We start from the raw sequence: 27,337 nt of genomic DNA, 5'->3' as shown, positions 1-27,337 counted from the left end.
GTGTAGAAAGCTTCTATGACCATCCATGCATTCAACCTCTTGCTGTGTGACTGAAAAAGGTAAACGCCACAGAGCCTCTCCTCTCCAGTATTATCCCAAACCTGGATCCAGCCCAGTGAGTTGTTTTTATGTGCCAAATTTATAGAATTCATGGGTATACTTGTATTACTCAAGCACACCGATGCCAATGTATGCCTCGGTTGGAAACATATAATATGAGAAAATAATACTGCATACAGTATGGTTTCAAATCTGTTTCTTTGTTACAAATTCATTTTGTAGCACATCACATTGGGTCTCTTTTTCCATTTATCTAATTTTTTAAGATTCTTATTCCAAACCACAATTTAAGAAAGAAAAAAACTAACTAGTTGGTCAAATTATGTTGAGCAGCATCTAATAATATCATCATTACCCAGTACATACAATTAAATCAATGTACAAATACAGTATAATACTGTTCAATTCTTGCCAAACCTGCAGGATAACATTCCATAATCCCTTTTTTTCTTTTGAGCTGCGATTTTATCTTTAATGCAATCCAAGTACCCCACCTCTGTATGATTACAACTGAAGGAAAGTGATTATCCATGTGAGCGAAATAGGAACCCTCTTCAATTCAGAAGCGGTGCTGTGACAGTGCTGTTCTGCAGGTTGCTGTGGGTGAGGGACCATTGTTGAGCTGACAGTGTCCGCTGCTGGTTGGATCGTTAACTGCAGTGTCTCCTGCAGCACCGCGGGGTTGGAGGCTTCTGAACAGACACGGGACATAAACTCGTGTGTCTGTCTAAAGCCAGAGCTCGAGTGAGGAGAGGAGTAAGGGGGGAAAAGGCACACCCTAAGCATGATTTTAAATGAGCAGGATCATGAATACCCCTTAATGTAAATTTGATAACGCATCTATAGGATAGTATGTAGGCCTATGCATTTTGATTCTATAGACAACGCTATCATTTCACCGTTCTTCGGTTTTTAAACCACATCTACTCGCTTACACTTTTTTGATGTAATAGAAATAAATGCACATCCTTATATAATTGTCTGTCGGCCAGCTCCACCCATTCTATATTCTTACGTCCATACAGCTGGATATCAACAGGTGCGTCTGGCGTGCGGAGACTGTACGCACACCAGGGCAATGCAATTCAACGCTCCAGTCCCCTATGAGCCCAAATGTTTAATTACAGCCACCAACAGTAGATGGCTCTCTTGAGTTTTAATTCATGTGTCTGTGATTGAGACTTAGATGATATTAACCCCAAAAGAAGAAAAAATATCAACTATTTTGTCTTTTACAGGCTTTTATTGTGTTGAACCGGCATGACTTCATCATCGTAATCGAGGAATAATGTGGAGTGGAGCATACATTGGCTTGTGGTTCACATCCTGCAGTCTCTTGTGGTCGTTTAAGTAAATATAATAATGTCCAACTGAAGGAAACGTTTCCCTCCATTATTGTGTGGTGCTGAAATTAACGACGCTGTCCGTGGTACTGAAACCACATAGAGCAAATGAAGCGCGCCTCAGGTGCTTAAACAATATGAATGTGCTTATTTACCACACGTGCAGCAACTAGTATCCCCCTTATGAGGTAGAACATTAAGTTATTGTATTTTACTTGGATTTTTAGTGATTTAAACTGCAGATCTGACTGGAAAATGTAGGTGCAATCCAAATTTACAAATGCCACAATAGTCTATTGTATTATCATTTCTGTAAGGAATTCCAGTTATTTAACTAAATGCGTTTCATATAGCAGCGAATCTTACCATCTAACGTCAGCATCAAGACCCGGCTGCTCATTCCCCTCCAAGCAGGGGCTTGGTGGTCAAGAGGGAGGGAGTGGGGGAGGGCATCCTCTTCACTCAGGCGTGTACTAACGAGTGGTTAGGACTTGTTGATGGTATATAGACTGAATCGAGTGACCATGGCTTCCTATCGTGTTTTTTTTCTTTGAGCGTGGGGAAATAAATTGTGCTGTATGTCAGTGGCGTTACTTTCCTTATTCCCTTTACGCACTGATCGTACATGCATCTCCCGCGACGTGGGCTCTATAGGAACATCCACTGGGTCGAACTGTCTGCTGATCGCCGGGGGGTATAAGTTTATATATTTGTATGCAGCTTGTCACACAATGCAGACGTCATCTCCACAGGATTTCGATCAGCTTTTGGTGATCTTCTTTTCTCTCTGGCTCCGATATCGTGCCCGGTTGTAAGTGTGGAATACCATGAAGAAAATATGTTGAGAGAACGTTATCCGGCAGATCGGCAGGTAGTTGGTCTACAAGTTTGCTTTCATTTAGCCTGCTGCATCACTGTATAACTCTACTACGGTTGCGTATTCATTTCCATCTCTAAATGTTGATCAGTCACCGCAGGGTCGCTGTCGCGGATTGCTTCTTGCAAACTTGGAGTTCGTTTCGCCCGGTGCTGCTGTGCCTTCACTCGAGTGGTGATCTTCGTAGGAGGTGCCTGTATTTGCTTGATTGCTGGCGGCGCACATGCACTGGCGTCCTCACAGCTACCCAACACAGCGACTTCTGATAGAGCAACCTCGTCTGGAAGGAAAAAGAGAAAACAGAGGGCGAAAAGAGGAAAGAGTGGGTGAATGTGCTGTGAGAACGCTGCAGCCGGTATTGGACATTTTAAGTAGGCGATGCTACTGAACATGTCACAGACAATGAACAAAAACATCACTTTGCAGGTATGAATGATCCTCTGAAATCTCGGTCCGCGTGAGTTTGGCATAGCTCTTCATCAAGACTATGGTTATTGATGCATGTATGGAATTACGCATGAACTGATCTCATTTTTTCCATCATGTCCAATCATTTTTCGAGTGATGATGACATCTGTTTTAATATCGCAATTAGCATGTAGTATTTGGACAAAAAAAGAAAACCAGCTCCTAAAAAAATATATTTGACATTTCACATCACGGAACGGACCACTTAGCCGCCACTATGGGACTGTGACCCGGGCTGCAAGCTCTGAGAGGCGGCTGTTTGTGTAGTCTGTGCTCCGTGTGCAGACTGGACCTGAGCAGTTGTGACATTTTGAGCCATGGCTGCTGCTATCGCAAGTGGGCTGATCAGACAGAAGAGACAGGCACGGGAGCAGCATTTAGATCGGCCCTCGACCAACCGACGGAGGAAGAGCCCCAACAAGAACAAGGGGCTCTGCAATGGGAACCTGGTCGACATCTTCTCTAAAGTGCGCATCTTCGGCCTCAGGAAGCGGAGACTACGGAGACAAGGTCTGGGAACTTTAGTGTGCAAAGTGCCTGCTGTGTTGGCGCAGAGCGTTGTGCATACAGTGTTTAAACATGTGCATACATTGAACCACTGGTTGAAATCTCTAATTTGGCCACTAGCAATTATAATTACACCATATCCTATGGGGTTAAAGTACACAAGGTGATAATGAAATGACTGATACTCATGTATTATTATGATTACATAAACTTGCCAAATTGCACCTCCGTGCGTAAAAAGTTAAATTGAGGGAGATAGAGAGCAGTCTGTTTTGTATATTGGACCAGTTCGTTGAAAACAACAAACCTGCCTCTGATTTACATGCAATCCCAGGTAGCTGACAGGCTCCTGACGAGTTGTACCAAATGGTTTAGACAGGTTTACCGAACTGTCACCTCGGCGATTCTGAAAAGGGTCTGATCGTTATGAAGCACTACACGATTCGCCGAACTGCTTAGTACATTAAGCACATTACAAAAGCCAGAAATGAAACTCATTTATATGCAAGCAAAAAGGTCAATATCTCAGGCGGAATGGAGGTTACGCCTTTCAAACACAATCTTTTCTCGCATAATTTTACGAATCAGTGTGCCAATGGCCTCTTATTGCTCCAGCTGATATTCGGTCCACTTATGAAAATGTCATATGCATTTTTGCTCACATGTGGCAACCTGGGATTTAAGAGCACCGTCAATAATAAGTTCACTGCTGGAATTAGTGCCGACTGAGACGATACTTTTTCTTTTCTTTACAAAAATGAATTAAGATAATTCATTTAGGAAATTAAATTACTCCAATTACTTCTCCTCGTTAGTGAATGGCGGAGGGCGGCTGCATGTTCCTAATGGAATCTACAGGTATCAAACCTGTTGCCCCAGACCTACTATAACTCCAACTGATTAAACACAATTTTGCACAATTTAATTGTTAATTTAATTTAAACGCATTTCAAACAGCATTTTCTTGGTAACAACGCATCAAGAAGCAGTGTTTGGTCTTTCATCTTGTTCACAAAGAGAGCCATTTTGATTGTTGAGCATCTCTCATCCCCTTTCTGTGTTCATATTGGAATTGAACAATACTATGAGTGATAATGTCCCCTTCACTAGCCTTTAGTGATTACACAGATTAAAATGGCTTTGATATATTTGGATCTATATAGTAGCACATCTGGACATGGGTCATGTTGCATCAGAATGGCAGGTTCTAATCGGCTATCCTCCAGACAGCTGTTTCTGCCTCTGCATTCTGTGTGCAGCGGCTGTCCCAATGTTTGTGTTTCTAATTGTCTGCCCTCCTCTGTCACATTGGAATTGATCTATGGGGTGTCTATTTTTTTTCATTTGAACTTCAGTAGCATCCAGCAGCCTCCCACAGCAGACATGTGGACAGGCAGTCATTTGCTGGGGGAATTATTATTATGTCTGGCCACTGCAATAGAAAAAAAACAAGGCTCTGCAAGCTGGCTTTTTTGGTTTAGGGTATATTTTAGCATTTCATGGATGTGAACAGTTGGGATCTGGCCCAAATAAATCTGTAAGTCAGATATGTGGATGGAAAGTCTACCTGCACTTTCACCATGAAATGACTTTACAGCATCACACCTGCAACGGCCATTTTATAGAGCAATTTAGGGCCTCCCTGAGCCAGAATGGTGATGATAATCCACAGTAACAGTGCCAGCACAAGTGTTTGCGAACTGTTTCCTGAGGGCTTCAAAAAGCACGACCCTGCTGCCTGCAAGATGAGAAACACTCCCACTAAAATAACACAAAATAAAATGAAGGGGAAAGCCGATTTAAAATAAGTGTTTTGTCCTAATTTTTAAAGTTCAAATCAGAACACAGGGACAACCACTCTGTTTTCTCCTGTTTTAAGTTTGTGTTATTAGATTAGAGGTCTAATGGGAATATACTCCATTAATTTTCTCAAATGAGAATTAGGAAAATCTTTTATGTCAAAAAGTTATGTCAGGCTTTGCTGTCAGGGGGCTGTTTTGAAAATACTGCACATACCACTGTTTCTCTCCTCACCCCTCCACACCTTTCCTGCACACTTTTCTTTCCTCCCTTATTCTCTATGATTCAACATATTATCACAAGAGCACACAGCTTAGGAAGACTAATGGCTTTTTTGGTGTGCTTAATTAAATATTGGCCCCTGGAAGGACTTTTGTTTTATGAGTAAAAGTCGAATGCGCTACTGATCATATGTGTTGTGATAACACAGGCAGACATGCACAGTTGTCCTCATTGCCTAGGTGAGAAAGACATTGGGCTTCCTTTTGACAGCTGCAGAGAACAGAGCAGCCTTCTAACCGTCAAGAATGTGATTATATATTGAAGTCACATTCAGATTCCTGCTGAGATCTGTCAAGATGAGGGGAGTGGAGGTGTCTGGATATGTATTCTAACACCAGTATTGCCTTTGGTTTTGAGTATTGTTCTTGTGAGACACTACATTAGCTATTGTTATGGGGTATATTAATTGGAAATTATATAAATTGTGTTTTTGAGCCAGAGCGTTCGTCAAATTCAAAGAAAATATATCGAAACTATCAAAAATCAATAGTAATTGTCCTCATCTTTTAAACTATATTATTATGACAGGCTATTCTAAAAAACAACGGAGTACCTGATAGACCTAGATAAACGGCACAACGTTTTTAAAAGATATAGCATTGTCTGCCTTGTTCATTAGATTGCACAGATGTGATTTCCTGTCCTCATCCAACACTTGAGGGAATATGCTGGGAACACTTTGCGTTTTCTCTGTCATATAAGCTTTAATTTTAAATCACCCATGCATTTTGATACCAGATGCGGAGCCAGTGATCATACCAATTTTTTTAAGAGATTAGATCTGAGTTGTAAATCCTATTACACTCAAACCCAGTAAGTGAGCTGTGGGCACATCCAGCTGTGGCTCGCCCATAATCTCAATGCTCTGGCTCTAATTATCTCACTAGATTAGATCCATAGATCATTAGATCATGTTGCATAGATCAGACCATTCGATTAGTTTACATGATCTAGGAACCCATTTGAGATGAATGCCTTCCTGTGCCGTGGACTGTTTATTCAAAAGTATGTTGGCGGCACACAGCAGTACATCATCAGTCAGCTTTCAGAGCTGTCTGTACAGATGAGCTATTGTTGAGCTGTCAGAGAAGTTGTGGATATCAGGAGGAATGGGAAAAGCGTGGTAGCTTTCCTTTGCTTGGTCTACTTTTCCATACCAACAGAAGCAACATTAAGGTTTTTTTTCCTTTGCAGGCAGGAAAGCCCTTCTCCTATTCCAGAAACATCCAAAGTGGGTCAGGCAGGGCAGGGCTGACAGCAGTCTACAACTACAGCTGTGCCCACGTGTGTGTGTGTGTGTGTGTGTGTGTGTGTGTGTGTGTGTACGTCCTTATACTCTGTGCTGTGTTTGCTTTGCACTGAGCCAAACTTGTGTCTTTGCACACACACACACACACACACACACACACACACACACACACACACACACAGAGGAATGACACAACAGAAAATAAAATAGGAAAGGAGCTGCAGGAAAGCCACCTTTTAAAAGAAAAAAATATATCACAATGACAGTTCAATTTATACATGTATACAGAGAGGACTTCTGCTGCAGAACTACCCGATTTGAGATCTTATCTTTTTGATGCTTGTTGTTTTCAAGGAAACCCCCTGCTGCTGCCAAACCACCACTTTGTTTCCCTAGAAACAAAGAAATGGCATCTAGAATCATACAGTGCTTCTGTTGTAAAAACTAATACCAGTGTAACTGGCAAAGTCCAACTGCGGTAGAGTCTGAATACTCCATAGGTGATAAGGAGCACTATTGTTTCACCATCCTGGTCTGTTATATAGAGAGAACACAGACGGATGAGGAGAAAGAAACGGAGAGAAAAAAGACAAAAAGACGATGAGTAACAGAAGAAAGAAGGCAAATGAGTCAAGGACCTTCTCGACTTAGGGAACTCCAGAGACAATTTCAAAGCAGTCCCTTTTAAGAGTGCATACACAATATCAAGCGTGTCTGAGCAAATTGAAAATGCTGTGTCATTCTAAAAACACTTTTCTTCATAGCTTTGCATACAACATCTCTATCCTCCCACCCTCATATCCCCTTTGTCATAGTTGTCATTCTGATTTTATAAAGCATGCAAAAAAATAAGAGCGTATCTCTGTGATGTAAATAATGGGGGATATCCCATGAATCTTGGTTTGCAAGAAAATAAATTACCTCAAATCCATCAGAAACATTTTATAAAATGAGCAAGTTTGACCTTCAACATGAGTTGCATCGATGATTTGCCAGCTTTGTAAGGATTACAAAACCCATTATGTCATTCTAAGGTATTCACTAGCATGTACTAGCACTAGCATGTCTGATGTGAAATTGTCAGTCATAAAGAAAGTGCTGGGTTTGTGAAGACATGATTCAATGCAGGACATATTCATTCGTGCACCCCTCATTGTCAACAACTATATACTGTATTACTGAAACTTACTTCACACATCCTCCCATCGTGTTATGTCTTTTAATGTTTTTTTATTCCATTTGATAAATTAGCTAGACTGTTAAAGATTTCAGCTCACTCTTGCTGCAGCTCAAAAACACTGAAGTTCAAAACTGGAGGGGAAATCCGTGTGTGTGCGTGCGTGCGTGCGTGCGTGCGTGCGTGCGTGCGTGCGTGCGTGCGTGCGTGCGTGCGTGTGTGTGTGTGCGTGCATGCATGCGTGTGTGTGTGTGCGTGCATGCGTGTGTGATATACTGGCGGGCTCGCCCTAGGGAACACAGCCAACATCACATGATTTATAGCATGACGTTGGAGCCAAGTTCACCTCCACACACAGACCTACACAAACAAGGAGTATTCACACAGCCAGCAACCAGTTATGCCAGTTTTAATTATTACAGATTGCCCCTCACAGATCTGTCTTTAAAATCAATCTCACTGTCACACATTGTATAAATGCTGCTGATCAAAGTCATTAATCGATCGCAGGCTGGCAAACTTTGTTTGTCCGCACAAAAGTATTTGTATTTGCGTAGTGATTCAAAATCCATGTACAAATGTGTGTGCAAAGCATTGTGTGTGTGCATGAGTGTGTTTTTGTCTATGTGGCCATGTTTTCCTGCTATACTGTGTGAAAATTCACCCATCTCCCTCATCAGAAGATTATATGGAATATGTGTGTGGTCTTGAGGTTGTATACTGTATGGTATCTGAGCACATAAGCATAATTAATCAATTAATTTAGCCCTTTAGATTGCTATGACATCCCACTGCCATTTGCAGTGGCTGAAAGATGGAAAAATATTGAGGACTATGGTTCACTGCTCCTCAGATCTCTGCAGGGTAAATCCAGACAGCTAGGTAGACTATCTGTCCGATCTGAGTTTTCTTTTGCACGTCTAAAACTATGTTTGAATGTACACGTTCCACCAAAACAAGTTCCTTCCCGAGGCTATTTTGCAGAGGCACCGTTGCTCCGTCCAGCGCTTAGAGCCGCCCCAGACAATTGTGATTGGTTTAAAGAAATGCCAATAAACCAGAGCACATTTTCCTCCCATCCCGGAATGCTGTGTGGACTAGCCAGACCTTCCCCCACAGCGCTGTGGAGGTAGGTCGGCAATGCGAGACTACATATTAAGTGTCTGGTATACGAAGCAATGCAAGACTACATATTAAGTGTCTGGTATACGAAGTACAGAAGTGCTGAGACATTGAGGAGATTAGTCAATTAGACTAGAAAATTAAGATGAAATTAAGAAATATTGCACAGTTTAAACACATGGAATTTTCCAAAGACATCCCAATGTGCACTCACATGTACGCTAGGTTTTTTTAAATGTATCCCTTTGCAACATGACAGTCAATCAGTAGTTTTTAAAATCATTCATCAACCAAACATTTGTTGGTTCAAACACCTCCAATGTTCAACAAACAAAACAAACAAAACAAGACGTTTGAAGGTGTTGCATGGGCTCAGAAAACTTGGATGGGCTTTTTTCTTCTTTTTTGTATTTTCAGACTAACTGTGGAAGCCCATTTCTGCCATTAAAGAAAATAGTATAAATGAAAAGTTAGTTTTGATTAAAAAGATTATTTGTATGGTAAGTCAAAGTTAGGAAATATAAAGTTAAAATTTTTGACTTACAAAGTCAAAATTATGAAAAAAATATTAGTTAGAGAATCTGACATGCTACTGTACTGTATGTTAATTTAGACTTTTATCTCATAATTTTGCCTTAGAGTGACTATAACTTTTCATCTACTTTCTTACAGCTTAATTGTAACAAAAATGTTCATTAGCTGCAATACATTGCAATACAAAACAATACAAGAATGGCAGTTGTATGTACAAAATAATCTCTCTCTGTGTTACTCGAGGAAAACACCTATGGTATATTTTTTTTTTTATATATATATATATATATATATATATATATATATACCATAGGTGTTTTCTATATATATATATATATATATATATGGCCTCACAGTGACCTCTTTCTCTCGATGAAGATTTGACTGCACTGAGTATTAATAGTAAACCCGAGAGATACTGTCACCGTCCTGTCAACCTGCTCAATGCGTAGCGGAGGTATGACAGTCACATTCTGCTTTAGCCACCTTTTCATAGTTCTGGTGAGGCAGCAAAGCAGAAGCAGCGCTGTTGAATGTCGTTATGTATTGTTCGGATATACCAGCAAAGAGGCATTTTCTCCCCTTTTCAAGCAGTCGGGAAAGGTCTCAGAGCCACCTAATGCCATCACCCAGCAGAGCCATTTTCAATAGAGACTGCCTTGAGCTGTACGCTGACAGAAAAAAAGCCTTTCTCTGCCCTCAGCAAGACCTCTTGAGTTTTCCTCCGTGGCCATGCTCTCTCTCTTCTTTCTCAGTTTCTAGTTTCTCTCTCTGCTCCCCCCCCCCACACACACACACACACACACGCACACACACACACACACACACACACACACACACACACACACACACACACACACACACACACACACACACACACACATTTCTTGCAAGGAGCACAGTTTAGGCTCAGGTGAAGTTAATGGTTCACCTCCCCAGGGCTTTCCTAGAATGAAATCTGGTGTGATGGCTGTCTCTACAATAAGAATAATGTTGATGGTAGATGACCCCAGTTGTTTTTCATGCACACACCCAAACACACACACACACACACACACACACATGACCCAACATACACACACATGTCTAGAAGACGAAATATTGTTGTGCGGCTTGAGCACAAGCAATCCTTTTCCAGAGACATCACAATGTGCAACCACTTTTTACATTTTCACTTTCACTTTTTTCTTCGTGTTATTACAAACCCACAAAATGGCAACTAAATTGCAACATAACTGGCTGAGCTGCAGTGGTGCTGGGCAATTTAACTGCAGCAGTGAGAGATTTGTACGTATGTGGCTAATTCCCCTGTTAGGTCAGCTGGAAGGGACACAGGAAGAGCACAGATGCTTTCAGATCCTAGACACCGTGGACCCAGAGGGGGTGCTGTTGGGTTCATTATTGGAGTCAGGCGACCAAGGATTAATTCTGCTGCCTATAATTGGATGGCCTGTCTCTGAGCAGGGCAGGGTTTATGTGCCCAGAATTTGCCTATAAACATACACAGGAGTCACCAAGTACTGAGAAATAGTTCTGCACAGTGTTTCATGGCATGTTGCTGTTAAAACCCACCAGAAAACAATAATTTCTTGAAGCTGATTTGGTTGGCTGTAGCAGTCCCTGTAACAAGTGTTTTATCTTTTTGCTGATTACTAATGTTTTCTCTGTGTTCTTTCTCCCTCTTTCTCTCCTGCAGATCCCCAGCTTAAGGGTATAGTGACCAGGTTATATTGCAGGCAGGGATACTACTTGCAAATGAACCCAGATGGCTCTCTTGATGGGACCAAGGATGACAGCAGTAATTCCTGTGAGTACCTTGACAGTGACTGTTGGCCTTCTCCATCAAATTATCAAGTTACTGGTACTGGTAATAGGTTCCTTGAGCACAAATGTTTTTTTTCTTTCAGGAAGTGCCTTACTCACTCCCTGTTCTAGATGTATCCCTCAGGTGCAAGAAATAAAGCAGTGGCCGTTCATTCACGCTTTGTTAACTTTTAGGCCAATACCTTACCTTATTTTTCAGCCTTGGGGACAAAAATGTCTTCTTAAATGCCAGCTATAGTATCACACCGATTTACCCTCCTCTCTGAGAGGAAAAGTGGACCAGGAAACAGTAGGCTTAACAGGGAGAAAAGGGTATTATTAGCTTGTTCTGGCACTGCTCCTCTAGCGCTCCAGGCTAGGTGGTTAATTTGATTCCAGTGCTTGGTGCTAACGTTAGCCTGACACTCTACATTGCGTCACTTACTGCTGTCAGCATGAGATGTGGCACATGTCACATCTGATAGGCTGAAGAGACAACAGAGGGCAGTTGTGCACAAGAGATGCATCATATCATTAAATCTATAACATTGAATCAAGTGTTGGCCCTGACTGCTCCACATTTAATTTTACGTTTTTTAAATTGGCCAAAATCCATCAAAGACCAATGGTTGTACTCTCAGCCTTTCCCGAGCCTCTAAACCTGCCAATACCAATTACGTACAGGTTCAGCAGAGGTCATTATGTACTATGTACTAAGTCTTCAATATACACACAATTATGTCACAGCCAGGCCCGTCCTGTTTTTTCTCACCAGTACAAACATTATTTATTAACCTACCAGGCCCAGGGAGTCTGCTACAACAACAAAAGGCCTATTAGATCTGCCACGCACCAGTGGTGGCCCCAATTACAGCTACTTCTCAGGTAGATCTGCGTGGCTATGCTAGGCTAGTCACGTTCACCAGCTATGCTGCAATTCATCTTCAGAGATTACCTAAGCAGCTAGCAATTGTATTATCTATGCTTTGTGATGCATTAATGATCGGCAGCTTGCATTTGGATGATGAATTACACGATAATGTTTCAGTGTGTTCAATTAATGGTAGGGTCTGTCCGTGGTCATGAAATCTGGTGATATTTTTATGTACGTGTGTTTGCCTGTTCACGTGTGTTTTTCAGCTTTGTTCAACCTTATTCCTGTGGGCCTCAGAGTTGTCGCCATTCAGTCCGTGAAGACAGGGTTATACATCGCCATGAACGGGGAGGGCCATCTGTACACATCAGTAAGCAGGCTATTCTGTTCTATTGTCAAAAATGTTGAGCATGTCTTGAAAATGTACTTGAATATGTTTAAACATAAGGACATACACAATTTAAATGCATTATGCTGAATACGTGTCCTGATTTCAGTCATGTTTGTATCTGCACTATGTGTGTTTTACGTATAAAAAAATAGCCATTCAAATATACAGTATATGTGTGTATATATAGGTAAATTCATCAATTTTCACAGAAAGCAAGACACGTATTCCCAATAAGAACCCTGAATATGTCTCAGATATTTACCACATTTACAACAGGATAATTGCATTTCACTGAAGGTTAGGTATCCCTTTAAGCAGACATTCATGCATACAGTTTTGTATTAATCAGGTTGAATGCCCCTAGAGTTTTGATTCCATATGAAAAAAACATTTATATTAGGTGACATGTATTTCGCTCTCTCACATGGGATCTGCTGTCATGCTATTGCACAGTATATTACAAAGTTAAATCTGTTGGTCTGTTAGTCTATACAAATTAGTTAAATGTATGCTATTGGCATAGAGATGATGTGACAAATATGTTTAGCATGATGTAAATGATACCTTAAAGTTTCTTAAATGCAGATCTTTTTTTGACCAGAGTTAGGACAACTGAGCAGCCATTCTTTTTCACTTTGTTGTCACCCACTGTTAATGACTAACCAGTCTTCTGCGGGCTGGACAGCCCAGGGGGTGATAAGACCTTGCCCAGCACAGATAGTGCTTCTAGTCTCACTCCTCCACTCTGTCCTCTCTCAGTCATTCAAATCAATCAGCGGGAAGAACATTGGGAGTGCTGCTCCTCTCCCAGACAGGAGTATCCATCAGAATCAGTGTCTCTTGTCCTCCTGTTCCTAATCCTCAGAGCGCAGAGAAAGGATTGCCATCTTATTCTTCATTTATTACCTTGGAGGTTTAGAGGAGCTACTTCTCTTACAGTACAATGCACTGGTATTCCAGTGGAATTCTCTAATACTTAATCACTGCTTGACTTAAGCCAGGAAATAAAATTCATTTGAGAAGGATTGACCTAGAATCCTATGGATGTTGTTAAGGAATGGCACAGTAGGGATTATTATTTAATATATTATATGGGTGCACTCTACTGCATAACACACAATAAGGTGTCATTTGCATGATTTGTTGATTGCACACATCTTTTTTTCTCTTGTAGACACACACTCAAACACGTTTGACCGAGCAGCATACCTGGAAATGTAAAGCTTCAAAATATTATTTTGATTGTCCTACCTAACTTTAATAGATGTAATCACTTTAAGCAAGATGTTGTTTTATTATTTAACTTACTTATGACAACAAAAGGCAAAAAGACAATATTCAGAGAAACATTAAAATTGACAAAACTGCAGATAAAGCATGAGGATACATTTGAGAAAGGATTTAAAAAGAGTTTTATATAAAATCTAAAACACAAGAATAAGTGATAATATTGGTTATGCATACATATAGATAATGGTTCAGTGGTTCCTCTACAGAATTACTGCAGATAAATAAATAGTTACAGCTGTATAAGTCATACATCTGTCTATACAAAATATGGTACACATCAAAAATAATATAGAGGGCAGACACAATAAAGGACCTTTAGCCAAAAGTAATTAACTCCCTATTTGAAAAACTAGCACACAGCTAGCTTAAATCATGTCACATGCCTATTAGCAATATCCGGCCCCCTCTACATACTGTTGACCTTTCATATCTCTGTTGGTTAGTTACAACTTGTAATGGCTGTTCCTCTTCGTCTAAACAGATTGTCTGTGTTTAGCATATGATTTTCTAGTTTACCATGCATCTCCACTTGTCACATTCAATAATTGTGAAGTGTTTTTGATGCCTGGAAGTTGATCACCAACATACTTTATAGCTGATAAATGCTCCTGCTAATTGGCATTCAAACTAAAGTAAAGCCCCCTTTTTGCAGCAGTGTTTGTAAATGTGACTATGTTACTTCAGAGACCTTTATCATGTTGTGCTTTTAGTCCGCTGGACATGTTTAGTCCAAGCACTAAGTGGGTCTTGTTGAGCCCTGTCGGGGCGATGTGTTCCTTCATCTCGGTTTACCCGGCTCCTCTCTACACATAGCTCTCCTGCTCCATTTGCAGCTTATTTCTGTGCTAATGGAGGTTCTGATCAGACCTCAACTATCCAGCCACCCACTCAAAGGTCTCTTTTTGCTCCTTAGTGTGTGAATTACTCCGGTAATGGCTGCCTTGTAAGATGTAAGATGTAAGATGTTCTTCATCCTCCTCCCCCTTCTTTCTGCATTTTCTATGTGCCTCTGTTAGCAAGGTACAACCATTCCTCACATTATCACTCGGTTCCTTCGCAAGCCAGAATCTGACAGTCAACCTTTTCTGCCCATTAAGGGTATTTGATTATTGTGCACTCACATTTTCAGAAACTACTTTGAAGGTTACATTAATGCAGAAGAACATATTGCTTTGGAGTTGCTGGGGTGCACAGTATATAGGGAAAATCTGCAAGACAACAACCGTTTTTTTATTTTAAAAAAGTATTCCTTCACAATATGGCCTCATTCCCTGAAGCCAGGTCATTTTTATTAACTAGAAGTCCCTTGGTCAGTTGTTATTCTTTCACAATAATACATCACTAAGGCTTTTACTGTGATGACGTGCTTTGATAATGAGTGAGACTCAATTTATTACCAGATGAGGTGAATCAAAAGGAGAGTGCCACTCTTTTAGAAAATAAATGGAAACTTCATTCAAGGCCTCTGGTAGTGCATCATATTCTTTTGTGTGAGGCACCCACATGCGGCTCGAATGACAGAGATAGCATCAAAGGGACTGTGCAGCCTGGCACAAAGGACACACCATGGAATAAAGGGGAGTTCAATCGTCTCATCCGTTTTTTAATCTGCTCCTTTTGTATCCAAGCCAATAAACTCCCAGCTAATTTCTCTTCCAGACTGCTCCTTGGATCAGACATTTCTTCTGAAATATAATAAGGGGAGATACATTCACCCAGCTTATTGTAGAAGGCAGCAGAAACACGAATTGTGGTTGTCTCTAGATAACTGTAATATAAGTCTTCATACAAAAACAGACAAATTCAAATGAGGTAAAATATTAAAAGAAATCGGAATTATTCTGTAGGGACTGATATTAAATCCCCAAAAAAGCAAACAAGGAAGTGTTGGATTCTATATTTTTATAACACATGATGAAATGATGGTTCCAAAGAATGCAACTCCCTAGTGTTGATTTTGTTGTCGTTGTTTTCCTGTCCTGCTAATACAGTCTCCTGTCATCTCTCAAGTGTAAAGGTTGGGCATTTCATGGTCGGCTGGTTTTCTTTAGAGCCAGTTCCCCATTTCCTCCCTTCACTGGAGTCTCTAACTGCAGGCTTTCTTTATCAGGAGTCTGCACTTGTTAGTGCTACCTTTCATGATTGTCAAATTGACTTGCCACATCACTTGAGTGGTCCTTTTAGAAATGAAATCCTTGAAAGGACCAATCTGGAGCACTGCAGTGGCTTTAGATTTACTTGTTAGAGGCTGTATCATCAGCGATATGAACACTGAAGACTGAGGGCATCTCTTTCCTGTAGTGCCCAATTCAGAAAGTATGAAAGCTTGGTGGGAGCTTGATGTAAGGGCTCCCTTAGTTTGCATCAGAATGAAAATGAAAGTGCACGTGTAGGGAAGAATACAAAAGAGCGGCTTATTCCGAAGTCGGTGGTGTGAAACCAAGAGAGTCCTTTGAGAAGCCACCAGTCCCTAAGGTTTGGGTATTTGATATTTTCCCCCCAACATTCTTATTCATCTTCCAACCTCTTTAGCCATTTTTCTAATGCTGCTCTCAAGTGTATCTATTAGGGACACACTACCATGGATGCCCTTTGCTCCTTTGCTTTCATCTCGAGGTGTCTTGCAAAGACATGGCATTTCATGGGTGGATAATTCAGTTCCACATGCTATTAAAATGACCTTTCAGTGTGAGATCACTGTATATTAGTATATTTAAAAAAGACAAATTTGAGGTTTATGGACATGCAGGTTACATCTTCTCTTTCTACATAAGGATCTTTTATATTTTTATAGTTAATAGGTCAGCCTCTCAATTGCCCGGTCACACAAGCATAAGCAGAGAAATCAATTAGCTTCAATTGCAGCAAAGGAAATCTGCACTAATCTTTCGTTTCATGTTCAAAGTCGGTGAACATTGACTTCAAAATTTGTGCCATTGACCAATAGCATAGAGTCTTGACAGTGCTGACCTTTTAGGGACCGGAGAACAAGACAGTTCAAAACAGGGGAAGCTAGTTTAGTTTGTTAGCTGTGTTGCACCATATGCAACATACACATGCTCTGCTGGAATATAAACTGCTCCACAAAAGAGACATTGCAGACAGTTAGGAAACAAGAGCCAATGGTACAATCGTATATCTTTATTAAACTGAACTTATTGTCACAAGCCCCGGCATCTTCCCGGCTGGCTAGCATGTTATGAGTTAACATTGGTTAGAGAATGCTTTGGTGAACTTTGCTATTACACATTCTGGTGTGACCAGGGCTGAATTTAAAAAATAAAAAAGAGATACTGTAAATATATGACAAAGGTTATTATAGCTTACACATGGAGAGCATAAATACAACAGAATTGTGACACCTCTATAAGTGTGTACAAGCACGTGTGTGTGTGTGTTTAGGCTACCAACAGATGGCTTTGTGTGAACATGTTTTATTGTTGTTGATTGCAAATGCACCATGAATGAAAATTATCTCTTTCACAAGTCGTCTAACTGATATTCTCACGTTTGACAAAATAAATAAAACAAATGTAAGGAAATTAGAAAGATTTCAACAAGGAAATGCATTAATTTTTCGAACGTTGTCTTGATTTTCGTTTTCTCATGAATGTGAAAAAGAGTCACTGTTAGTCTCTAAGAGAAAATAAGAAATAGCTGAAATTCTGCTTAACAGAAGTGACACCTACCTTTACAGAAAACAGGCATCTTTTGTATCACTATTTATGCATTTAAAACTACTTCAATGTTTTTTGACATTAACCAAAAAAATCCTGTTTAAGTCTTTAACCACTTAAACATCACATTAGTCTAACAGAAGCAGAGAAGGGTGCCCACCATAAAATTCCCACATTCCCACAGATCTACAGTACCTATAGTAATTACTAAGATGATTTCACCTCTGACGCATAGTCAGGCTCAGAGTTGAGTTGGGGGGGAGCCTCATTATTCCAAAGTGGTGCTCTCTTTTGCCTTTATTGCAGTATTAGTGTCAGGAAGGGTGGCGGTCATACGGGCTGGAGGAAGAGCAGCATCATGCATTAATAAACAACATGGTCGGAGGTAGACGTCAAAGCTGAACTGGTGAACTATTGGTCAAGGCCAAGAGGAGCTAAAAATAGACAGTTGAATCCTCAAACCATTTAATATCACTGTGGTTATTAATGACTTTCTAATGGATGGACTCTCTTGGCTTGTTAAAAAAAACGTACAGGTTGGAAAATCTGAATATTATTTGCCAGAATCATGTCAGTTCAGGGTGCTCAGTAGAGTTGTAGTTTGGGATGTTCCAGTGGAAAGAAGAGTTTAGCATCACAGCAGTGAGTCACCCACCCATAAACAGGTAGTCCCCCCTCAGTGTGTTTGTCTTTACCTGTGCAGATTACGCCTCTCCGAACAATAAATCATAAACACACAACACAGCTGATCAACTGATTTGTCTCTCTATCTCTTTCCAGGTCAACATCTTAAGGTCTATTAATGTCACATCTCCCCGTACTCCTCAATCACTCTGTTATTCCCCCGGTTTATTTAAAGCAATTTAGTGTGACACAGTGCTGGGAGGAATATCAGGGCATACGTAATGGATCATGAAAAGACTTTTAACACTGTAAATCCAGAACTTCACAATTAACCTGCCAATTGGTGTTTTAAATCTCTTTTAAATTCCAGTGAGATTCCAGCAAGGTTCCCTTCAGTAATCCTGGTGGATATTTGTAGTATATGGAGCATAGAGTTCGTTCAGGGAGACCACTGAAGTTGTGCTTGCATTAGCCGATAAGCATCAAATTCATTCATGCTTCACTATCAGTGGCTCATTTGTCAGCTTCTTGGCTACCAGCTGACTAGTCTCACATTGTCAGACATATAAGCACAGCGCTGAGTCAGCACTGGAGTATTAGTCCAGCTGCACGAGTTAACATTCTAGAATAGTGGAAACAAACACTCTGTGTTGTTTGTATTTCAACCAATCACAATCGTCTTGGGCAGTGCTAAGCCCCTGATGCAGCGACAGTGCCATTGCAAAATAAATAGCACAGATAGCTGAAGGGGAGACACTGTACATCAGGTTAGCTGGACCAGCTGCTTAATAGCATTGAATCATACCAAAATAATAACCTTATATATTATAACATTATAACCACTTTTTTTCAAAACTCTGCTAATTCTCTCATGCGATACATGCAAATGGCAGCATAGTATTTATGTGCTAGTTGTCAATTTAACTAAGATTTAATTTCCATGTATGTGTTTTTAAGGGGGGGGGGGGATTAGTTCTCCCAGCAAAACCTTCCTCGCTGCTCATATTCTTTAAGAGCTCCCTCAAAGAGAAGAGCCTTTTCTGCCAAATCTATAACTATTTGCTAAAAATGGTCAATTCCTCATAGATGTTTGTTAATCCCCACTTCTGGCCTCATGCTTGCAGGCCAATCGACCAATTATTGGGTTGCGACTTTCCTCTTCTCCTGAAACTTGAAACCTAATAACATACTTGCACATGACTTTTAATATGTGTGCTATGTGACAGTGTTGCATATGTAACCAGAAAGTACATAGTGCACAAAAGAAACCTCATTTTCAAATAAGAAAAAATAATTCCAAGCTGTTCTCTTACGGTTTTTATAAGAGCTGTCATACACGTTTTGTAGTGATGACTCTCATCTGCAAGTCACTCTTTGCTTGCAACTGCTCCATTTTACATCTGTTAGCTTTTGCCATGGGAGTCTTTGCTTTATTGTAGTGCTTTTCTTTTATGATGGCTCCACATCAATGCTACATAGTGTTATTTCCTTTACCAGTCAGTGTTGTACTGTACAGTTGCACAGTTATAGAAGTATGCATGCTGGCTGCTCAGAGAGCCTGTGTAAGCCTCTGTGAGCTTCCCATAAATTGCTCTTCTGCATCCCTGAAGTTGTTTATCTATATGGATCTTCATAGAAGCATGTTCCAGCTGTATTTCTCCTCCCTGAGTGGGTTGACTTTCTGCCATTGTGGCCATCAGCCAACTATCGATCTGTCAGCTAGAGCTTACGCTGAATCTCCCTAATCCATCTGGGATAATCCTTACATCTCTATTAAAATGGAGTAGCCTAAAACACACAGAATAGTGGTTAGTCGGCATGGTATGGATGCTGCAGAGATAGCTATACATTATTAGCTTCTGACAGGTAATGGGAAGACAGGATACTGGAAAGACTACAAATACTGCATCGACTGGTTGGGAGAAGGAGAGACGGGAGAGAAAAAGAGAGAGAGGAAAGTCAGCGGTGTGTTTGGCAGGGAAAGCCCTGCTGTGGTCAATATAATCAGTGTAGCATGCAGACAACCTCTGCGTGTTGCCCCCATTCGTCAGTTGCTCCATTGCTAAACGCATTCACCATTTTTTAACACAAAAACTCATCATCCAACAAAACATAACCGTCTTTTAGAATCACACAGGAATATAAATGTAGTAATCATGCATGGTTAAAGGAAACCTTGTATCGAATGCAGAGTACTAACATTTGTGTTCTCCATGGCTATTACATTAAAAGACACTGGAAATGTTTAATTCAATTCAAACAACTTTATTTATCCCTAAAGGGCAATTTAATTAATTTAATTAAATAATCTGCGTCCTGATCTCGACACTAAGTGCTGGAATTGTTAGATACTAAAGAAGATGTTCCAAATTGTGCTAAATTGAATTTAATTGATTACCACAAGTAATATTTTTTTATTACCACACATGCTGCATGGTAATTGAAAATGATTACTTATATTTCTTAGTCAAGTTCTTTCAATCATGAATTGATAAATACAATAATAAAGGATTAAAATTACGGCCTTTAAAAGCACTTTGAGGCATTTGAAAATGTTAGGAAACGTAGGAAAAGTAAAGCCTTTTCTGCAAATACTTTTAATCTTAATAAATTGCCTGGAAAAGAAAATATCACAGGTTTTTTTTTTTTTTTGAGTGGCCCATTTATGAATTAATTTCTGTCAGAAGCTCAACAAAATACAACACTGTAGTTCAAATCTACATTCACAACTGCTGTCACAAAAGTTGCTGAATTTGAAGTGGATATTGGCCTAAAGCCTTCACTGCTCCAGGGGAAATGACTCAAGTTATTTATGGTCAAAAGGAAATACGGTGAAAGGTTTTTACTAAAGTAATAACTCTTTCAAATTACACTCACTAGCCATACTGTATACCTTGAACGAAGTTAAACTTACTTCCGGAGTAAAAGCCTTGATGCACAATACACCTGTTGTTGCTCCTCCTGCTGCCTTTGCACACACAAAACCATCTGAAAAGATGACTGCAACAATTACACGTTAGCATGACAAAGAAAAAAACCTTTTTTTTTTTAGTTTAAAAGCAGTTTGTAGACTTGAATCATTCACTCATGATGACTGCAGTCCTTTCCACTTACCCTTCTAATAGTTAAACTGTTTCATGTCAGCACTTAGTATCACTCCCTTACTCAGTCAGTTTTTTAACCTGTGATGCATCTTTTACCATGAATTTGCATCTGCAACACTTATTCATACCGAGCACTATGAGTCTCTGTTAATGTTTTCTTGTATCCAGTGCCATAGCATGTGTTCTGTTTCCCCCCCCTTTGAAACAGCTTGAAAAATGCCTGTTCAAAGAGTTGGCCTTTATACTGCTTAGATTCAGGCCGCCGAAACAGAAGATGAGTAGGCGCAAGGAACAGGGAATTCAGATTGTCATCTTTGTTCCTCTGTGAGACACTCAGAGGATATGTTAGTATGTTGAAATATGGATGGCATCATTGTCATTTCTTCATGAATACATATTGCAGTAGCTATCAGAGCAAACACGTCTAGCCTACTCATTGTATTAATGACCCCTAGTTCTGGCCTAATTGCTTTCCCAGTGTGTAAATGTCAAGCACCATGCAAATACAAATGGAACACTTGTGTTTGTTGCCTCAAGAGCAGTGTAATGTGCAAATGAGCAGTGAAAGGGATGAGGGCTCGTAAAGCAACAAGTAGTGCTTAGGAACTCGGTATCCAAACAGTAACTGGATGTGGATCACTCGCAAACCCCCGTGGTATCGTGCACTTATCAGTCCTCTCAGCTATCTATTTTGTAACTCCAGTTCTGGCATATACACTATATATATATATATATATATATATATATATATATATATATATATATATATATATATATATATATATATATATATATGCTCAGCCAATCCAGATGAGCCTGTTCAACCTTGTGGAAGTATATTATTTATGTGGACTTGGTATTTTCTTTTAATAGTATGAAAATAGTGAAAATCAGATGATGAAAAAATATGCGATGATAACAAATACCACAATGCTGCAACCACAATGCGGTTTTTAGCCATACCTTTCAACATCTACTTGATGGATTAACACAAAATGTTGTACAGACATTCAAGGTTCTCAGAGGATGAACCTAATGACTTTGGTTATCTCATGATTTTTCTAGTAGCACCATGAGGTTTACATTTGTGATTTTAAGTAAAATGATCGCAAATATTGGATAGATTCTGATGACATTTGATTTGGATGGATTGTGCAAACATGGTACAGAGATTTATCCCCCTTAGGTTAAATTGGAATAACCATTTATGATGTCTTAACTTTTCCTCTAATGTCATCATCAGGTCAAATTTTGTTTTGTTTGACCTGACCCTATTGAATGACTTTGAGAGGTTCTGCCAGAGATGGCAAAAGTACTCACTTCCCGTACTTAAGTAGAAGTACAGATACTTTTGTTAAAAAATACTCTGGTAAAAGTAGAAGTACTGATTTAACTTCTTTACTTAAGTAAAAGTAACAAAGTACAGGCTTTGAAATGTACTTAAAGTATAAAAGTAAAAGTAGCCTTGCGAATGACAACCACTTTTTATGCAAAGCTACCTGGACCACACACGTTACTAGAGTGCAAGATGAGAAACTTCAGTGGACATAAAAAACAGGCTCTTTATACGCCATTGTCTACATTTTAAATGGATGTCTGCCAAACATCACATATATGATTATTGTGACAGAGACTGGGGCTCCAGCTTAATAAGATTCTGACTGAGTAGCAAGATATGAATTCAATTGTGATTCTGTGAGAATTCACAGATCCAGTTTCTCTTTTTTAATCGTCCCCTTAACATTTAAAGGAATCTACATGTATGTGTGTGTGCTCAAATATAGAAAGAAAATAAAGGATACAATATGAATTACTAAACATAGATTAATTAAGAAGTTCCCCATACTTGTAGAGTTACACAGCACATTGGCCAGGAGTCGTACTTGACGCCTATTAGCCTATCTCAAACATCTCTCTCAGATAAGGCCAGGGATGATTGGGAATGTCTTGCTGCTTGTCTGCCTAATCTCTGGGATCTCTGTTTTCTTCATTTTCAATCATGAAAATTATTTGAAACTTGTTAGTGAGGACTAGATTAGGACCGTATTTAAAGCTGATGCTGGTTTCAAACTTCGCCCCCCCCCCCCCAGGTGTGTCTGTAAAACACGGACAGAGACAACTTCTCTCTTTTGATGCTTTACAAGCAACGTGAAACCTAGCTAACAGGTGAAGAACACAAACAACTAAATCACTAGCTAACCTACTTTTACTGTGCAGGAACTATAGACCAATACAACAACAGGCTTACATGAACTGACAACATACTCAACTGATTATCCTCCGGACAGCAGTCTCTCTTTCTTTTCTCTCACTTTTTTCTGTGTGGCGCACGCGCCCGCTCGCGGTGTGAGGCGCGTGTCCGCGCTATTCTCCGACATTACGACCTCTTGTAAAAAACTAAAGTAACGAGCCAATTTTAAAAATGTAAGGAGTAGAAAGTACCGATATTCGTGTTAAAATGTAAGGAGTAAAAGTAAAAAGTCGCCACAAAAAAAAATAGTAAAGTAAAGTAGAAATATCCGAAAAATCTACTTAAGTACAGTAACGAAGTATTTGTACTTCGTTACTTCCCATCTCTGGGTTCTGGTGCATAATTAGCAGCTCATTTGCTCGTTTTGCCCATTTTTCTCCTCACTGTTCAAAGTATATTCCGGGCAATCTTTGCTACAAGTGGACCTCATTTAGATTTTAGATTAGATTAGATTCAACTTTATTGTCATTGTGCAGAGTACAAGTACAAAGACAACGAAATTCAGTTTGCGTCCAACCAGAAGTGCAAAAAAGCAGAAAAGTGCAATACGATATACAAAGTATAGACAGGTGGTGCAATAAGAGCAGAATAAATATGGCTATGTAATATGAACAATGTATGAACAACATGTACAGATACGTGCAATGTAGTAGCAGTGACATTATACTAGTAGTAAGAATAATATAGATATATTTAGTGTATTAGCAGAATATATAATAAGAAAAACAGAATAAATATGGATATTCTGAATGAACCATATAGACAGATATGTGCAGCATGTACAGCTATGTGCAGTGACATTATAAGAGTAGTAAGAATAAGTGTATGTGCAGGATGAATAGTATGAAGAGCAGTAGAATATGGTTATGTATAGGTGTAATTACAGTATGTACATTTGTAAATAAATAAATAGAACAGTATGGGTGGGGAAGGGTAGTGCAAATTGTCCGGGGGGGGGGCTTAGTAGTGTTAATTGTCACCGGGATGCAGAGCAAGAGTTCAGTAGGGTGACAGCCACAGGAAAGAAGCTTCCTCTAAACCTGCTGGTACGGGTGCAGAGAGACCTGAAACGCCTCCCAGAGGGGAGTGGGGTGAACAGGCTGTGGTTGGGGTGAGAACAGTCTTTGATGATGCTGCACGCCTTACACAAGCATCGCTTGCCCTGGATGGCCTCGATGGAGGGGAGTGAGGAACCATTGATGCGTTGGGCAGTTTTCACCACCCTCTGCAGTGCTTTCCGGTCATGAGCAGAGCAGTTGCCATACCAAACTGTGACACAGTTGGTGAGGATGCTCTCGATGGTGCAGCGGTAGAAGTTCACCAGGATCTGAAGAGACAGGTGGACCTTCTTGAGTCTCCTCAGAAAGAAGAGATGCTGGTGAGCTTTCTTGATTAGGGTAGAGGTGTTGAGGGTCCAAGAGAGGTCCTCAAAGATGTGGACACCCAGAAACTTGAAGCTGGTGACATGCTCCACCTCAGTCCCATTGATGAGAATGTGTGTGTGTGTGCTAGCTTTAGACTTCCTGAAACAATGAGCTCTTTGGTCTACTTGGTTTTGAGAGCCAGGTTGTTTATCAGTGCACCCCGATGATAGGTGTAGGCCGTCTCATCATTGTTGCTGATGAGACCAATCACCGTAGTGTCATCTGCAAACTTGACAATGGTGTTAGAGCCATGTACAGGTTTACTATAAACTGCAGTTAACCATGTCTTTTGCAGTAGGAAACACCACCACCTTTGGATGTGTGGGAACATAAAATCAATTAAACAAAGCTGCTCCTTTTGAAAAATCCAGGTATTTTTACAATGAAAATTTCATACACGAGCGATGCTGCCTCTATTGTGACAGACGTGGTGTCGAGCAGCATAGAGTCACCATCAAATTTTCAGTGGTCCAGTCTAAAGAACCTGTGTGAAATATTTATGTCTTGCATTGCTTAGGAAAGTCACAATGAATATACGTAGATTAGATTTCCTTGTTAGTGTCAAGAAAAGATTGATATAGAGAAATTCTGGAGGGTTATGGCTATTTTATCATAGTTCAAACCCTAGAAGGACTTTGTCAGATTCAAGTCTTGTTCAAGGTGTTCTCTGTAGCTGGATCAAAGTGTGTGTGTGAGTGTGTGTGTGTGTGTGTGTGTGTGTGCATGGCGGTTCTTTTGCTGTGACTAAAAAGTCCTCAATGGCCTGTAATAGCTACAATCCTCTCTTTTCCTCCACAAGGGTCCTTTGTCCTTTTCTATTTCGCCCCATGAAATGAAAGTATCTTTTATCAAGCATCACCCCTGGAGTTGGGAATATCAATACAGTGAGAGCACTTACAGAACGGCTGTAAATCATGAAAATTCTTTCTCTTAAATCTGAGTTAATCCTCGCTCCACTGTGAGGCAGGCAACACAACAGCTTGTGCAGAAGAACTAGAAACTACATGTTCACTAACAGGTGTGTTTTTGGGTGCACGTGTGTTAGACGGTGAATTATCTACAGTATACTTGTAAACAATAACTTAAGGCAAGGCAGCTTTATTATAGCCTGGCTCCGCCCTCCTACGTACTTCCGTTCAATTTTCATTTTCCTTCAGTACTCCGTCTGGGTTTTCGGTATATTCTTCATAGACAGTATATAATGGACCAATAGACCCCGTTGCTCTGGACGGAGACCAGTGAAGGCTATTAGAAGCACTTTTCCGGTGATGGCCAGCTTTACTGCGCAGCCTCCAACTGAGAGAGACAACGTAAATGTGACGTGAGCAACGTGTCTGAAAGTTGTAAATCTTCTGGTAGCTGTGCCAAGAGAAATCTCAATCATTCCCAATCTTACAGAGACGGAGAGTGTAGGTATATGTAAGGAGATAACATGGGCACAGGCTAATTATTGAAATGCTAGTTAACATTAGTAATTAAACCTAAACAGCTCATGTAAGTCGAAACTGCCTGCAAGCTTATCCTGTACTATACGGTAATTCCTCTACTATGTGACACAATCGTTAGCCTATTTTTACAAAAACGTCTGCTACGGAGCCATAACGTGAGATACAAGGTAATGGAGCCTTTTATACATTGTCGTGTTTCTTTAGAACTAAACAATGGACAAATAGAGTATTTAAATGCTTCAGATGTAAAGTTATTCACTGTCAAGTGATGTCAAAATGAATGCTAGTCAGTGGAATGCTAACGGGAGGTGATGGCTTTGTAGCATCAAAATGGCGCCATATGAGGTTCGAGTTCTGAAGCAAAGCTTACCCCCTTGATATTCTTGGTTTTTTTCCGGCCAAATATTTGGTGGTCCAATCAGCAAACAGAGGGAGTGGCTGAGAACGATGACATTGAGGACGTGCACTAGAAAGATGCGAGCGAAGCCATTCGGTCTGTTGTGGCAACGCTGCCGAATATCCAGAAGTTAAAGCCTGAGCAAGAACAATATTTGCTGAGATGTGTTGGTGGCCATGATGTTGTGGCCCTTCTCCCCACGGGGTTCAGGAAAAGTTAGATTTTCCAGCTCGCTCCGTTAGTGGTGAAGGAGTTGGCTAAGGCTAACGCTAGCGATGCTAATGTTAAATGTAAGCTGATAGTTGTCGGTCTCCCCTCTTGTTTCACATGCGCATGACATATGTCACGGCAAACCTTGGCGATTGGTTATGGCAAATCCAGAGTGGCTCTGGGCAGATCCAATAGTTTTAAACTTCAACAGTACCCGCCTTCAAGGAAGTTAATACTTGTCAATGAGTGGCCAGACTCTCTGTACAAATGAAATGTACAAGAGTCTGGTAGGACAAGGCTAGGTTTATTAGGCAATTCAAAGTGCTTTACATAAAACATTAAAGAGCAATAAAAAACAATTAACAATATAAAAACAGCCAAAATAGAATAAGACAGATATGAAATAGAAAAAATAAAAGTTAAAG

At 40.1% G+C, this 27,337-nt stretch overlaps 1 protein-coding gene across 4 annotated transcripts in view; it reads left to right on the top strand.

The window, feature by feature from the left end:
* Positions 1-27,337, top strand: part of fgf14 (fibroblast growth factor 14) — a 110,878-nt gene that overhangs the window by 62,959 nt on the left and 20,582 nt on the right. For 3 of the 4 annotated variants that reach the window (XM_039818108.1, XM_039818107.1, XM_039818110.1), the window contains exons 2-3: positions 11,116-11,226; positions 12,363-12,466. In XM_039818108.1, the coding sequence (XP_039674042.1) occupies positions 11,116-11,226; positions 12,363-12,466 (215 nt within the window). Of the gene's footprint in view, positions 1-1,853; positions 3,259-11,115; positions 11,227-12,362; positions 12,467-27,337 lie in introns of those variants that run through there. The other variant, XM_039818109.1, reaches the window with a different exon arrangement.

Source organism: Perca fluviatilis, chromosome 12 (assembly GCF_010015445.1).
Source record: "Perca fluviatilis chromosome 12, GENO_Pfluv_1.0, whole genome shotgun sequence".
In the NCBI taxonomy this organism is placed as follows: Eukaryota; Metazoa; Chordata; class Actinopteri; order Perciformes; family Percidae; genus Perca; species Perca fluviatilis.
The sequence above is the reverse complement of the archived record's forward strand: the minus strand, read 5'-3'. Positions and strand labels throughout refer to the sequence as shown.